At 35.2% G+C, this 15615-nt stretch overlaps 2 protein-coding genes across 2 annotated transcripts; one reads left to right on the forward strand and one right to left on the reverse strand.

Annotated features, from left to right (window-relative positions):
* Window positions 1-203: 203 nt before the first annotated feature.
* Window positions 204-9592, reverse strand: LOC140745316 (protein phosphatase methylesterase 1). Its single transcript, XM_073077092.1, has 10 exons — window positions 9387-9592; window positions 8510-8711; window positions 7393-7502; window positions 6119-6276; window positions 5554-5644; window positions 5009-5074; window positions 3820-4002; window positions 3217-3374; window positions 2574-2638; window positions 204-2147 (listed from the first exon to the last, which is right to left on the reverse strand). Exons 1-10 carry the CDS (start codon window positions 9455-9457, stop codon window positions 2049-2051), a joined length of 1203 nt encoding a protein of 400 aa, XP_072933193.1. The 5' UTR covers window positions 9458-9592; the 3' UTR covers window positions 204-2048.
* Window positions 9593-9855: 263 nt separating this feature from the next.
* LOC140745314 (uncharacterized) lies at window positions 9856-15352 on the forward strand. Its single transcript, XM_073077090.1, has 9 exons — window positions 9856-10139; window positions 10786-11059; window positions 11485-11586; window positions 11706-11759; window positions 12175-12337; window positions 12636-12760; window positions 13225-13344; window positions 13849-13990; window positions 14374-15352. The coding sequence occupies exons 1-9, from the start codon at window positions 10011-10013 to the stop codon at window positions 14744-14746; spliced, it is 1482 nt and encodes a 493-aa protein (XP_072933191.1). The 5' UTR covers window positions 9856-10010; the 3' UTR covers window positions 14747-15352.
* Window positions 15353-15615: the final 263 nt, after the last annotated feature.

The following is a 15615-nucleotide window of genomic DNA, read 5'->3' on the forward strand; positions in this document are numbered from 1 at the left end:
AATTTCAAAAATATTTAGCATTTTTATAAATAGAAGTAGCTTTGCTCGCGCGACTTTGCTCGACTTTTATTTTCTCGTAATTTCTTCATTCCTTTGATATCTTAGAGAAATAAATACTATAAATGTTTGGGATCAAATATTTAACTACAAGAAAAAATCGCATCAAAATCCGATCAGACTTCGAATCCTGCCGTCCCGTTCTAATTGTTTTTACGCTGTTTTGTTTTAGTAAAATACTATCATAATACTCGAAAAACAGTTGAGAAGTTAAAAAATATGGCAGGCATTATCTTTACCATTTTTTTTTCAATACACACACAGTTCCATTTCATAATATTATTTACCGAGAAATAACACTATTGGAACTAACTCCTTACTTCCTAAAATTACTTTTTGAGCCTATTTCTAAATTACAGTAATACCTCGACTTACGCTACCCCGACTTACGTGAATTCGGAGTTACGCGATTTTCAAATCTCGTCGATTCTCCTTAGGTTTGAGTGTCCCGCAACTCCCGATTTTAATAATAAGCTTACTATCCCTACAATTATTCATGTAAGCATTCGTAGCTGTCGTATTCGTATTTACATGTATATCCCGACTTACGCGAATTCGACTTACGCGGTTATCACTCGGTCCCACGAACCGAGTAAGTCCGGGGTATTACTGTATATTTGCTGCAACGTTGTAAATACAATTTGAATAACTTTCAAAAGCTTAATTTGAGATCGACAAAGCACATATGGACTTTGCAATACAAAATATATACTCATATTGCTTTTGCAATATTATGACAATATGGTATTTAAATGTTTACAGCGCCATCTATTAAAAATGAAATAAGCAAAATAAGAAACTTTATTTATAGTTTTTGAGCACATGTATAATGAATTATTAACATGAACTACGATTATATAAACAAATTGTTATAATGAAATGATAAATATCTTAAAAACTAGTCTTCATAAGCAAATTAAGTTGATTATACTTTATTTTTTCCAATTATTAACCTCTTTAGGCCACCATATAAATGTATACATTTTCGATTTTTATGTACCACTAAGTTTTTAATTTTCTAAATCTCTCCAGCGCGTCCAAAGTCAAGTCTTTGTAAATTCGCTTCAGCAAAGCAGACATAGTATGCTTTATAGATCTCTTTGTTTAACCCTACGAAATGTACTTATTACAATGTTACATATAAATATACTCTCTCTATTCACTATATGACAAACTTATATATACCCGATTTTTTATCTGTACATTTGCTGTTAAGATTGGCTACATTGAACAGTACAAAATACTTAGGAGGAATTCCAAAATATTCTGTACCATAGTACCATATGGTCTACAATTTCAATTCATCCAAATTCTAAAGCTATGTCAGTTTTAATAAGGTCCCGTTCTTACCCTTTGGGTGCGAAACCCTAGCAATGTTTTTGAAGCCATATATATTTAGAAGCCATTCTTATTTATACAAATGCACATTTAAACAAATCGAGTAACATTATTTTGTGACAAGCAAAGAATTAAGTATAACATATTCACAAACAGGTCGACGTGGAAGGAAATCAATTTTGATACCTATAATACAATCCTATTATCAATTACGTAGTTGTTTTGTGAATTAATTCTTTTTAATATACAAGATAATACTATTTCCATTAAATTTCCCTAATGATCGGGCTCATACTTTCGTGTTATTAGCTGAATCAAAACATCGGATTCTATATAATTTCGGCCAAAACCAAAACTTATGAAAAATTTTAAATTTACTTATTTCATAAGTCTAAAATTTTAATTATTTTAATTTAAATTTTAGACTTATGAAAATTTTACAGATTTATAAATACCTGCAAAGCAAATTGTTCGAGTACAGCCGAAGGCAACCCGGGATTTCACGAACCTTCAAGCTAAAAGTTTCAGCTGATTCCTGTCCGAAGCCTCTTTTTGGCCGAAACCGAAACTTCAATCGATCACCAGTCACCATTCTATGCATTTCCAACCACATCGACATATATAAAGTACAAATAACGCAATAACCTGATATTTCAACAGCCGGGCGCCGACACCAGCCGCATAGACTCCCCGTTCTCTGTCGCAACCGTTAACCGGTGTCGCAACACGAAAGACGACAGTACTCTGGCGACCTGAAGATGGAAATTATTATCAGTTGTGTATTTAATTTTTTTATGTTACTATCTTTAAAGGTGAGTAACTCTGAGTCTAGCCGATGGCACCACGGCCACATCCATTCCTGCCTAATAGCAGTGTTAAGCGCTGCTGTGTTCTGGTATGAAGGTTGTGGTAAGGGAGATATACTTTCCGAAGCGTTCTAGCTTACGCTTAGGGGTAGTGGCGCATCTGTGGCTGACCTTAGTTAGGAATCTCATCTTATCTGGGGGTTGATAACAAACGTTAATAGGCGGCTATATCCACATCCAGTATCCACTTTCGAGTGGAATGCATGATCGTTATATATAAAATGTATGGCGCGTTTGAGAAAAACTCAAAATGTTTTTTTACAATACCAACATCTAATTTCGATGCTATTAATCATAATAAAACTATATTACCTCTCCGGGAGTATCCTCGTGGACAGCGTGGCCGCATCGAGACAACACTTGCATTTGAAACTTGCCTGCAATTAACATATTGTAAAAGTTAAGATTGCAACTATATATCAACATATTATTTTATTACTAGCTTTTACCCGCAGGTTTCGCTTGCGGTCAGTGGTCGATGACAAATATTATTTTTATGTATCCCTCGAGAATATATTTTTTTTGAGATTCTGGCTCCCTGATAACGATTGTACAACATATCATGACAATGGATTTATTAGTTAAGACGTGAAAGCGTAGCAAACAAACTAGGGAAATAACAAAATCTAATGATACAGTTTTCGTATTTATCAAAATCCTAAGTCCTTTCAGCATATTTTGTTAATCCTTATATTTTTGGATTTGGCCCTGAAGGCCCATTAGAAAAAATCGCCATATACATATTACATATATATTTATCCAATATATAAAATTTTCGTGTCACAATTTTGGTTATCGTACTCCTCCGAAACGGCTTTACCGATTTTCACCAAATTTTATATGCACATTTTTCATACCCCTAAGTGATAAGGGTTGTTCACCCTTAACATTTTTTTATTTATATGGCAACAACGTTTGCTGGGTCAGCTAGTATTCATATAAAACATCCTCGTACCCTGCATCTGGCCAACAGTGAGCTCTCGATCCAAACCCTCGATGGAAGCCAGTAGCAGTAAACGAGGAGATCGTGTGGACAGCAGCGCGGAGCTCAGTCCTCGGAACCAGCCCGCCCAGTGGCTCTCTGTACGGGACAGGTCTACACGCCATCTGTACCTGAAATATACAAAAATATCAATAATAATCAAAATATCACTTTTACCTTGCCACTGGTTACCCGCTGCCGTCCCGCTGCAGTACGGTAGCCAAACAAACCAGATACCAAACGCCTAAATTTAAAGCGTAACTTCAAGCCGTGCGTTTGTATATCAATATAGTGAAAAGAACAAGAGTTAATAATGTAGATGTTGCCTTATACTACATATATATTGAATTCCTAAGTCGATTACTACTATACCGTAAGTGACTTCTTAAGCACGATACAATATTAATATTTATTAAATATAACCAATATTGATATTGTAACTAGAAATATACATTGTGCATACATGTATTTTTTTTTACCCTTAGAGGCCGCCCCTTCCGCCTCCCCTTAGTCCGCTAGAGGTCTCAAGGGTATAAAGTTTGAGAAAGACATTACAATTAAAATACTCCCACTCACTTCATAGCATCCGTGTGTCCGGTGTGCGGGGGCTTCATCAGCGCCTCCTCGTCGAGGGTGTCTCCGTCGCCCTCCTCCGCGATGCAGTCCGCGCGCGCGGGCCGCCGCGCCGGCTCGGGCGCCGCCACACCCGCGCTGGTGTAGGACTCCACCTCGCTCGTCGCTAGCAGGCCCGTCTCGCAGCTGGGGACATGGATGTAAAACAAATAGTTGACCTAGAAACTGAAGGTGGTAGAACCCTTTGTGGTTCGGCTCCGGTGGCACCACCGCCTATTTCTACCTAATAACAGCAATGTTAAGCGCTGCTGTGTTCCGGTTTGAAGGGTGTGGTAAGGGAGACAGACTTTTCCGAGGCGTTGCAGCTTAGTCCTCAGGGGTAGCGGCGCATCTGTGGCCGACCTCAGGTAGGAATATCTAATCCTATCTGGGGTTGATTACAGATGTCCATGGGCGGCAGTAGCCACTTACCATCAGGTGGACTGTAAGCTCGTCTGCTACCCTTATATTATAAAATAATAATAATAATAATAATATAGTCCGGATACCTAGAAACTAATAGTCCAGCAGTCGAACCATCAAAGCAAAAGATTCTTCAATAAAACATTGGTTGCCATCAGTAACTCTTCAAAAGATGACACCGCTAGTATTTCTGAATAATACTATCAATTTTTATTCAAATTTTGCATAATTATAATAAATACAAACTCCAAGCTATGACGCTAGGCACAGTACTCCCAAAAGATTACCTAATACAGAAGATCATTAATCATGGAGATATGTTGCCATTTAGCCCACTTTTGTATTTATTCATGTCAAAAAATACTATAAAAGCAAAAATCCCATCCAATCCCAAAATATTTTAAAATTAACATTCACATTGACAAAAATTTTAAATAAATAAAGTACTAGTACTAGAACTAGTAAATTGAAAGTACAAATTAATTAGTCCTTATTTGAAGAAAATGTATAATACCTTGATATATGCAACTACTAATACACACGAAATTGTACCTTGAGATACAATTCAATAACTTAAAAACTTGTCTAATGTATTTTAATACACAAAATGTTGACACTCAAAGTCTAGAATAACGTATATTAAGTTAGCTTAAGATGTCGTAATGTAATACATGACTGTCTGTGTCCAAAATACAATAAAATAAAAAATAAATAAATAAATGTTACTTACTTAACAATTTGACTGGGCATAGAAACTCTGGCCGAATCCACATTCCTCACTTGACCACTCCTTACACTGAAATAACAATTATTGTTCATTAATAACTAATTGACTCTGAAATAACTATACAATATTCATATTACAATTATCGAATAGGACATAGAAAATATAATATTGTTTTTAATTTTTAACCTACAAAATACCGATAAAATGAACCTTATTAATAAGCTAATTTAATATTTTACATATTTACAATACTTTACTACTTGTCAATTTTTAACGCATTCAGTCGTATTTGACAAACACAAGCACATCCAACTATTAGCATATATCAGTAAATCAACATTTGCAAGAAACATCTTACACTTACACTTTATTTGCCTTACATACAATTTTTCTAACCATAGGGGCTGCTGGAAGAAATTCCAGGTTGGAATAAGTAGTCCTTTGTACTACATTTCTTTTTAATACTCTATTTCTTTGTTATGTTCTGTGTACACAAATTTGTAAAATAAATAAATAAATAAATAAACATTTTCAAAATGCATACTAACCACCACTCTATAGCGTGTTCGATACTCTTAAAGTGTGTGGGGCGGCTTCTGAGGAAGCTCTGCATGCTTGCCAGGGCTTCCATTGCTGTGCCTGTAAATAACATTAAGAAATTAAAATTTTGTCAAATAACATAAAAATCACAGAAGACACATGACAAGACATGAATTCAAACTTTCGCCGTTTAAATGGAATTTATTTAGTTGACCTTAATTTTTTTTAGTTATTAGTCAGCCAATATTCCTTTCTTTGTTTGGTAGCAATTGACGAGCATTTTTATAAATTTTGATTATAGTATAACTTTGATCACAAGGTGAAAATTAATTATAAGAAAATGGCAGGAAAAAAGTAGTTGTAAAAACACAGAGTTAGAGCGTTTGTCCACCGCCGCCGTCACCGGTCACCGAGAACGAGATTATTTCGCGTCAACTTTATTATGACATGACGAACGTGCGGTGTTCACGCGACTATAGTAACTGTATGTACCGTTACTTCGGCGCCATCTTCTCGTTCTCGGTGACGATCCGGTGACGGCGGCAGTGAACAAACGCTCTTAAGTTAACTTACCTTCAACAACATCAATAACAGCAACGCCCTGTATATAAGCGTCGAGTACGGGCGAGTGGGCCGCTCGTACCGCGATGGCGCCGCCCATAGAGTGCCCCAACAAAACTAACGGGGGTATCTCGTCACCGTACAACTTCTGAACCACTCGCTCTACGTCACTGGAATCATCATCATCATCATCAATATTCATTCATATTCATTTCATCATCATTATCATCAACCCATTATTGTCCCACTGCTGGGCACGGGTTTCCTCTCAGAATGAGAAGGATTAGAATATTCATCTTCGTTACGTTTATCAACAACATCTTTATCATTATTTTTACCATCATCATCATAATCAATGTGTCTTTATAAGGAATTGATTGTCGCTTGTAATATAAAGTGTGGTTATCCATTCTGAATCCATTTCTGTTTCACTGCAATGCACAGACCTTTTCCCAAACCAATCCCAACCCAAGAAGTGCAATTCAATGAATTAACTAATTTATTTTTATTTACTTAGAAATTTGCGCATGCGCAAGATATAGGCAATTTTTACGACATAACACAAACACCATGTGTGTAGACGGTAGTATCTGCCAGCTTTAGCAATGTAAACCTTGAAATAAAAAGCAATGTTTGTGTTATCATTTAAACAAATAAATAACATCCTAACCTGTATGTTTCCTAAAATAACAGTTTTTAACTAAATGCATAATATATATAATAGTATAACAATAAAATAATAATTAAAATATTATTGTCTATTGGATTGTTGTCAGTTGGATTGATTTTGACAGTACTTGCAGTTAACTGATGTTAGAAATATAAATATATAATTCAGTCCAACAGTTTTATTAAATCCAAGATATCTGCATAAAGTAATGTATATTTACTAGGGTGGTCATTAAAAATAAAAATTTTTGAGACGCCCTAAAAATCCTTCCTTTTAACGAAAAATGACGGGAGATTTTTTTTTTTGGTTTAAACAAAAAGAACACCGACCGACTTGAGGTCATTTTTTTGATATTTTTTTTTTTAATTTCTCCTACAGTATTCCGCTCTGAGAAAAACTTGTAAGGACTTTTTTGTATGAAATTAAATTCTAAAAAAAATGGTCTCTTATATTTTTTTTTAAAAGTTCATACTTATCAAGATATTCCCAATTATACCTAAGCAGCACAAAAAAATGTAATGTTAGGTTACTGCATATGTGAAAGTCATGAATCAGTTTTGAATACGAGCTACTCAATATTTAAACAATAGAAAACTTCTAACACATTGTTACTTACCCAACTAGTGTTTCTATGCTCAGATCGTCTGGATTATTGGCCTTGGTCTCACCGTGGCCGCGGATATCCAAGGCCACCACTTGGCAATGAATCATGTTTGTTATTTCTTCCTGTAATTTTATTATCCAATAGTTACTTTTGATTATATTTGATTATAACAAATACTCATTGTGTACAAAAGATTTCATGATAATGAATAACATTTATAGTTTGCACAACTTATCAACTAGTGTGAAAATCAATCTTTTATCTTATTTATTTTTGGTTTTTGGGACAAACATATAAAAGAATAAAACTTATCATAGAAAATAATATTGTCTTGTTATGAAATGAAAATAAGTGACTACACATAGACATCTGTAATGAACTCCAAATAGAATAGAAAATAGAAAATGACAGTCCTGAGACCAGGCACAAATATGTTTTAACCCTGAAGACTATGTTTTATATATGAAGTATGTAGCTTTGCTTCACTGCATCCTTCAATCTAACACTATAATAATTGACATTGCCATAATAAAGCAGTAATAAGTATGGTGGTATGCAAGAAAAAAAACCCTCATGCAGTCCACTTGATGATAAGTGGCTACTGCTGTCCTTGGATATCTGTAATCAAGCCCAGATAAGTTGTACCGGAGTTTGGCAATAGATGTATATACCCCTATATGTATAGACTCTTGAAGACTAAGTTAGAATGTCTCAACCTTGTTGTTATTAGGGCTGCTGTTTTTTATAGGTTTGGTGGTGGCCGTAAAAAGAAGTGGTGGGCCACCAGAGTCAAACCACAAAAACCACTTTACCACCCACATATCACCTTTAAGATTGTCCACTCTGAAGTTGTTAGGCGCAGGTGTAGTCAGAGAGCCAACGCGGTCAAACACAACTATAAGCATATACTCCGTAGCAACAGTTAGGGCACACTAACAGAGCTATGTACCCATGGGCGAGAGCGGGCCGTAGAGGGTACCAGGGAGTCCTGGGTGTCTTCAACCTACTAATATCTACAATTTGCTGGTGCAACTCATTTTTATATTAAGAGCAGACTAGAAGTTTGGAGCGGACTCTACCATTATTAAAATCATTGACACAGAAATCAATGTAAGCTAGTTATACCTACTGTGAACAAAGCCCAGCTGAGCGCAGAGTATCCACCACCATGCAGCGTGAAGATCCTGGGTCGTTGAGGGTGATCTGGCTCGGGGGAGAGATACACCCTGAACGTGCCCTCGTCTGTCTCCAAGTCCATGTACTTCTCGAAGTACTGGTGCCATGACACCGGAGTATAATCCTTGCGACGAGCAGCACCAAATGGTGCTAACCTATTTTTAAAAGTTGCAAAAATAAATTTACAAATGTGTTTTCATAAAAAACTTGACATATTTTTTTAGGTTCGGATTGGCTTTAACTTTTCAAGATTATTAAGACTGGATTTTTTTAAGATTTATCAAATGGCCTAATAACCACTTATTTGTAAGTAGTTGCAGCCATTCAAAGGCATCTGTGACTCCATATACAACAGATTTTACCTGAAGCCGCGAGTATCCCTGAGGACTACATTGAAATGCCTAGTGTGTGTGTCTGTTATCACACCAGTTAGACCAGAACATAGCAGCGCTTAACACTGCTATTATAAGATAGAAATAAGTGTGACAGTGGTGAATCAAAAAACAGCAAAGGGTTCTACTACCTATACTTTCTAAATACAATATTAGCATTTAATTGTTGTACGCAATATAACATAATTATAATAGGCATAGTAGTATCATATTTATAATGCTCGGAGTATTATATTTATAAGGGATACTTCATGGAGTTGCTATTCCTGCAGACCTGTTCAAAACATTTCGTAAAATACAGTTAGACATAGTCATTTCACTGCGATTTTAATATCGGTTATTTGCACTTATCTTGACCTTCGATTAATCTTTATAACACTACTTATTTATAATTATATCATCTTGAATACAAAAAGTATTTAAAATCGAATGACTTACGATACGCCGGCCGTCCTGGGAACTTTGGGAGGCATGCGGTTTTTCAACATACTCTTCTGTAAAGACGACATTTTCACGGTATTCTTTTATTAAACTCTCTTTGCATAAATCTAAATAATTGAAAATGTAAGATAAAAACAATAACACCTTTAGGACATTTTGTCACTTTCACAAGCTTTACGAATTACTTTCTAGTGATGGACGTTGCAAGGGATAGAAACGAAACTGAAATGTTTATAAATTAAATCGATTCTTATTTTGTAATACCGATTATAAAAACCGTAAAGCCATTTCATTTACATTTAATAACATATAACTATTTTAAGTAATACATCTTTTGACGAACAATATTTTAACTAAGATATTTTATTTCAAAACAATGTACATTTTTATAAAATCGTTACATCTTTCATTTAAAATATCTTGTCCTTTGCCCTTACTATTTGCGACATTCAAGTGTCAATGTCAATGTCATTTGTCGTAAAGATGCACGTCAAAATATCGAAGCAGTTTACAAAATATAAACATTAATAAATTAATTATTATAATTTTAATTTAATTTAGGTTTAGCTTTACTAATTAAGGAAACAATAATAGATACAGAAATATATTTTATATATCGTAATGGATTTTAAGATTATATGTCGAATTTGTCTCAAAGCGAATAAAATAATGTTTGATATATTTACTAGTTTTTGTATCAAAAGAAATATATTTTACTCCGAAATGTTAACAAAATGCACTATTATTAAGGTAAGAAATTGTGTTATTATGCAGTAATCTACGACTTTAACGAGTAGTTGTAATATGAAACTCTTTTTTATAGTATTTGAGTTTCATAAAAACACATTAATTATATAGAACTCAGTTGTTTACGTGTTACGATTTATGGATGTGTTCAATCACGCATAACCGTATGACTGAATAGCAGGATTTAGTTTCCAGGGGATTATAAAACAGGAATTTTCTTATAACATGAACCATCTAAAACTGATGTGTAAAAAATGCATTGATACGTCTAACATTACCAATAGTTTCTACCCTACTTAAGGTATGAGAGTAGTACGATAATAATATAATCTGTTTAATCCTACACTCATCATAACTTGTCCATATGGTAATTAATATGCCATTTGCACTTGGAATTATACCAAATCCACAAAGCTTACTTTAAGATATATTACACTATATCAGTGACATGGTGTAATATATGAGATATGAGAGAAAAAGTGTATCCATACTTAAGAGGACCGAAAAGAAATCAGAATTTAATTTCCTATCAACAAAAGTTATTTATTATAGGAATCTTAAACTGGTTTTCATCCGCAAATCATGTTTTGATAAGTTTTCGATCTTCCTAGTATTTACAATATAACTAAATATATATTATTTCTTGTAGCCTAGTGAAGAGGATGGGTTACCACGACAGATCTGTAAAGAATGTATCCGGCAACTAAAAAGAAGTTTTACATTCAACACCCAGTGTGCAGAAAGTGAGGAAACTTTAAAGAAATACCTAGAAACTAAAGATGATCTAGACTTAAAGCCCAGTGTGGATTCAAATGTTAAAGATGAGAAGTGTGCAGTGAAAGCCGAGAATCGGGACTCCAGTAACTCGGTTCAGGACTTAGTTAGGAGTATACTTGAAGATAGTAAAGAGTCAATTAAACTTGGTGAGTTGATTAGTTTTCTCTTATTAGTAGTCATTATTTCAGATAAGTTGTCGTACTGGCTATTTGAAAGTGATCCAGTAACGCCTGTTATTAATAATCAATCTATCAAATTTGACATATGAAAGATCAAAACTTGAGAATTTCTAGTATGCAGGAAATGTCAAATTAGCAGGAAAAAAACTTAATTACTTCTTGTCAGATAATGGCCATACTCTTATAATATATGGGTTATTGTTAAATCGTAACAGGCATCTTTAAGAAACTCAAAACTCAATCACAGTGTTAACGAAAATAATCTATTTCCAAAATAATCTATTTGACACAACCAAAAGTATATTAAATTAATAAATTTTAACTGCCTTAATTGTCAGTCTTATTAATAAGATAGTAATGATTGCACTTATGAACATTTTCCTTTATTGCAGAGCCTAGTTACAATGATAATGATGATGACAGAGACAACAGCAGCTGGGATGCGGAGGATGATAATATATTGTTGGAAATTAAGATGCAAAAGACAATAAGAGGTTAAAAATATACAAATTTCATTTAATATTTTTTAATGATATGAATGTGACATTTTACATCAGTAAAATTGGTAATTTCTAAAATATTTCTATATACAATATTATGTAAACTCTTCCAGAAACTGTAAATGGTGAAGATGGGCCTAAGAAAAAACGAGGAAGAAAGAAAAAAGGTAATGACTGAAAATATACTCTTTAAAATCCTGAATTTATTTTTGGATGACCCAATGTGTACAGTCGTACACGCACACGCAACCATGTCCGCGCATAAACGCTCACAGACATTACATTTACGCACACACATACACGGTGTATCAATCTGCAAATGAATCTATTGAAGTTTATAATGTGTTAGCCGTAGGCCACGTTCTCATTACATCAAAGTATGTCCTAATTGACAGATAATCGTTCCGTCCGCGATTCGTTTTACAGGGCGGCAAAATTTCATTTATGAAAGTCGTTTTGTCGTTGAATTCCCTATTTCCGGGGAGACAGTAGTGTACGGGATTGCGACATTAGGGTGTAAAGGGCCGCGCATCTGTGGTGGACCCTATACACATTACCTATACGTGTCCATATTTATTTCAGCGTACACAGAGGGCGGTACCCAGTTGCCGCCGGACAGTAAACTACCGCACCAGTGCGACGTGTGCGGCAAGATCCTCAGCAACAAAAGCAACCTGAAGGCGCACAAGATCTGCCACACCGACCTCCGCCCGTACAAGTGTGATGAGTGTCCCGCTTCGTTTAAGTGAGTGTATGGGATAATTGTACTTTGGAATTATGTATGTCATTATAATGAACTCATTATAGTCTCAATTTTGTTCACATCTTCTCTTACAATGAAAAGGGTCAACCAATAATAATAAAGAAAAGTCTAGTTTTAGTTAATGAATTTTCAAATGTGTAAGATCACATATAATTAGTACAGTAGTCTATTTTGCTTCTATGATGAGGTGGCGTCTGTTGACGTTCAAAAATAAATCTGTAAAGAATATAATTTAAATAAAATATATAGATATTGCTTATAAGATTGTGCATGCTTTCAGAGGGCACAGTGCACTGTTCCAACATAAGAAGATTCACTCGGGGGAAACGCCGTACCACTGCGAATACTGTCCGAAGCGGTTCAGCCGGCGAACCGGATTGGTCAACCATATACGAATGCATACTGGTTTGTATCGAGCTTATGTCTTACTGTACACTTATTTGTAATGAAGGTGGTAGAACACATTGTAGTTCGACTCCTGTTTCGGCTTAATTATAGGAGTGTTAAGCACTGTTGTGTTCAGTTTTAAAGGGTGTGGTAAGGAAGTTGAATGGAGGCCCCCAGTGTAAAAACTTCGCCTGTGTTTTTTTTTTAATTTTCGCTGATTGTTTGGTTCTGACCACCTTTTTTTAGCAACTGTGTTTGGGAGCCCCCCAGGATTGGAGGCCAGGGGTGGATTGCCCCTTCCGCCCCCGTTAAGCCACTAGAGGGTAGCAATGTGTCTGTTTACGACTTGAGATAGTAATCTAATCGTATCTGAGATTGATTACGGATGTCCATTGTCAACAGCAATATGATCAGATGGACTGCATGCTCGTTTGCTCCGTCTGTATTTAAAAACAATGCATAATAATTGTTTGTATTTCCAGGTGAAAAACTCTATAGCTGTGATATATGTTTCAAGAATTTCGTCCAAAGCGCTCAGCTCTCGATACACATGAAGCGGCACATGGGGGAGAAGAGCTACCTCTGTCAGGATTGTGGCAAAGGTGAGTTTTATACAAATACCTTGAAGGTCTTTAAGGGTGTATATATGTAAAGCAGTGATATCCTAGTGCTTGAAATGCGGCCTCTCAATCGAGAGGGTCGAGGTTCTTATACCAGTCAAGGCCCGTCTTCTGATTTTTCAAAGTTAAGTGCGTATTATAAATTAATTATCACTTGCTCTAATGGTAAAGGAAAACATTATGAGGAAACCTGCAAACCTGAGAAATCTTAAAAAAAGTTTTCAAAGGTATGTGAAGTCTACCAATACGCCCTTGGCCAGCACAGTGGATTACGGCCTAATCCTTCTTATTCTGAGAAAACCCATGCCCAGCAATAAGACAATAATCGTTTCCATCCAAAATTTCCTTCACTGTTAAAGCAAGATATTAATGTCTAGGAGTCGAACCCTGGACCCCTCGATCCAGAGGCCGAGTTACAACCACTAGGTTATCATAATGACATTACATAATCAATGATATAATCTCCTTACTCTATGTGAAAACCAGGGTTCCCAATAAAGGCAGATCTGCGAGTACACCAGCGGATTCACAATGGGGAAAAGCCGTACGCATGTCACTTATGCGCGAAGACCTTCGCCACCTCCGGGAACCTCTCCATACACATCCGCATACATAATAAGGAGGTCAGGTGAGGGTATACTTTTAGTTTTGTGAGATTGAAGTACGAAGCATACAGTCCATCTGATGTGGAGACACGTGATTTGTGATCAACTTAATACAGAACAACGGTTCTACAAAAATTCTGTAGAGAAATGTACTGATACTGTGGCGAATACCCGCTACTCGTCGAGAGATAGCGCTACGAGTATTCTAAATCACGCTATCGATGTTTTTACAACATCTTGTACATATACAAGTTCTGAACTGAGAATTTCGGAACACGACCGCTCCCTCAGCATGATCACCTAGCTCACAGGGAGATCTCCTTAGACCAAAATACATTGGTAAATTTAGAAAGGTTTAATTTGTAATTGTTGTACAAAATAATATATTTTTTTTTTATTCCGCCAGATATAAATGCAAGGAGTGTCACCGAGGATTCGTTACCTGCAGTGCCTATAACGTGCATGTAAAGCGACACAAAGGCCAGCGGGACTACCATTGCGAGTGTGGCAAGACTTTCTACACCTCCTCCGCATTGAAACAACATAAAGTCGTTCATACAGGCGAAAAAAACTACCAATGTAAGATATGTGGAAGGAAATTCTCACAAACTAGCCATTTAAGTCGCCATTTCAGAAGGGATCATGCAAAACCAAACGTACCTGTGCCTTCGTCAGACCAATATAAAGTAATACTGCCTCAAGGCAGGCGAGTTTTCGACTTTTTAGAACCGAAAATGCCGCAAGATGTCACTGAGAATGTTAAATGTGAAGGGTCGTAGTGATGTGCCATTGTTTTGTTTTTACCGATAAATATTATATATTCTACCATGTACAACCGATTACCGTGATAAAAAAGGAATAATTAGATATACAAAACTCAGACCGATAATAATAGATTATAAAATGCGTTGTAAACGCGGACCAATAAGATTGAATCTTTGCTACTAAATTATTTTATTAACAATAGTAAAATGTTTTATACTGCATACATAGTTTACCTACCTCAAATGTAGTCTGTTAAAACTATATTATTTGAAACTATTCAGTTTTCTTCCTTGGAGTCTCGTAAATTAAAATACTAATTTGTGGGTTTCTTGTTAAAGTCATGAAAACGATTACTTACAGAAAAACAATAGGATTTTTCCCCAGAAGTAATGTGTGTGTCTATACTAATTTTTGTTCATATTATTTATTGTGTTTGTAATAATTTTAATTAAGCATTAAAGTTATCTCACTCTAAAAGATCTGAGCCCAGCAGTGGGTTAACGACAACGATGATAAAAATTACCTAGATTAAGTTACCATTTAAAATAATTATTTAATGTATATTTTCCTTGCGTGTGTATTTGTGAAAAATGAAATAAAAATTAATTTATGTACCACAACCGAATTTTATTATTAAAGTTAACTCTTAAAATTGACACGATGTAGTAGCTTTTTTATATTCATATTGTCTTCATATTATTTAAGCAGCAATTATGCAATGCAATTCTTAAAAATCGATTAAAAAATATTCGATAACATCGGAACAGCACTATATGAGTTTTGATTTTGCAAGAAAATTACTGTTTACTACATATTACCGGTTTTCTTTTCACCTTTTAAAATTAAACAACCCAGTTCGGCTTCAAGACTTATTAATTATTTT

This window comes from Epargyreus clarus, unplaced genomic scaffold (genome assembly GCF_041222505.1).
Source record: "Epargyreus clarus isolate Ecla_fem2 unplaced genomic scaffold, WU_Ecla_fem_2.2 ptg000010l, whole genome shotgun sequence".
Taxonomy (NCBI): domain Eukaryota; kingdom Metazoa; phylum Arthropoda; class Insecta; order Lepidoptera; family Hesperiidae; genus Epargyreus; species Epargyreus clarus.

What these genes read in the sequence shown, in the direction of transcription:
- LOC140745314 (XM_073077090.1), top strand. Translation starts at nt 10,011, where the DNA reads ATGGATTTTAAGATTATATGTCGAATTTGTCTCAAAGCGAATAAAATA. An exon ending in GAGTGTCCCGCTTCGTTTAA is followed by an intron (nt 12,338 to 12,635) that starts GTGAGTGTATGG and finishes GCATGCTTTCAG; the next exon opens with AGGGCACAGTGCACTGTTCC. An exon ending in CCATATACGAATGCATACTG is followed by an intron (nt 12,761 to 13,224) that starts GTTTGTATCGAG and finishes TTGTATTTCCAG; the next exon opens with GTGAAAAACTCTATAGCTGT.
- LOC140745316 (XM_073077092.1), bottom strand. Translation starts at nt 9,457, where the DNA reads ATGTCGTCTTTACAGAAGAGTATGTTGAAAAACCGCATGCCTCCCAAA. An exon ending in TCAGCTGGGCTTTGTTCACA is followed by an intron (nt 7,503 to 8,509) that starts GTAGGTATAACT and finishes ATAAAATTACAG; the next exon opens with GAAGAAATAACAAACATGAT. An exon ending in TGTTATTGATGTTGTTGAAG is followed by an intron (nt 5,645 to 6,118) that starts GTAAGTTAACTT and finishes TGTTATTTACAG; the next exon opens with GCACAGCAATGGAAGCCCTG.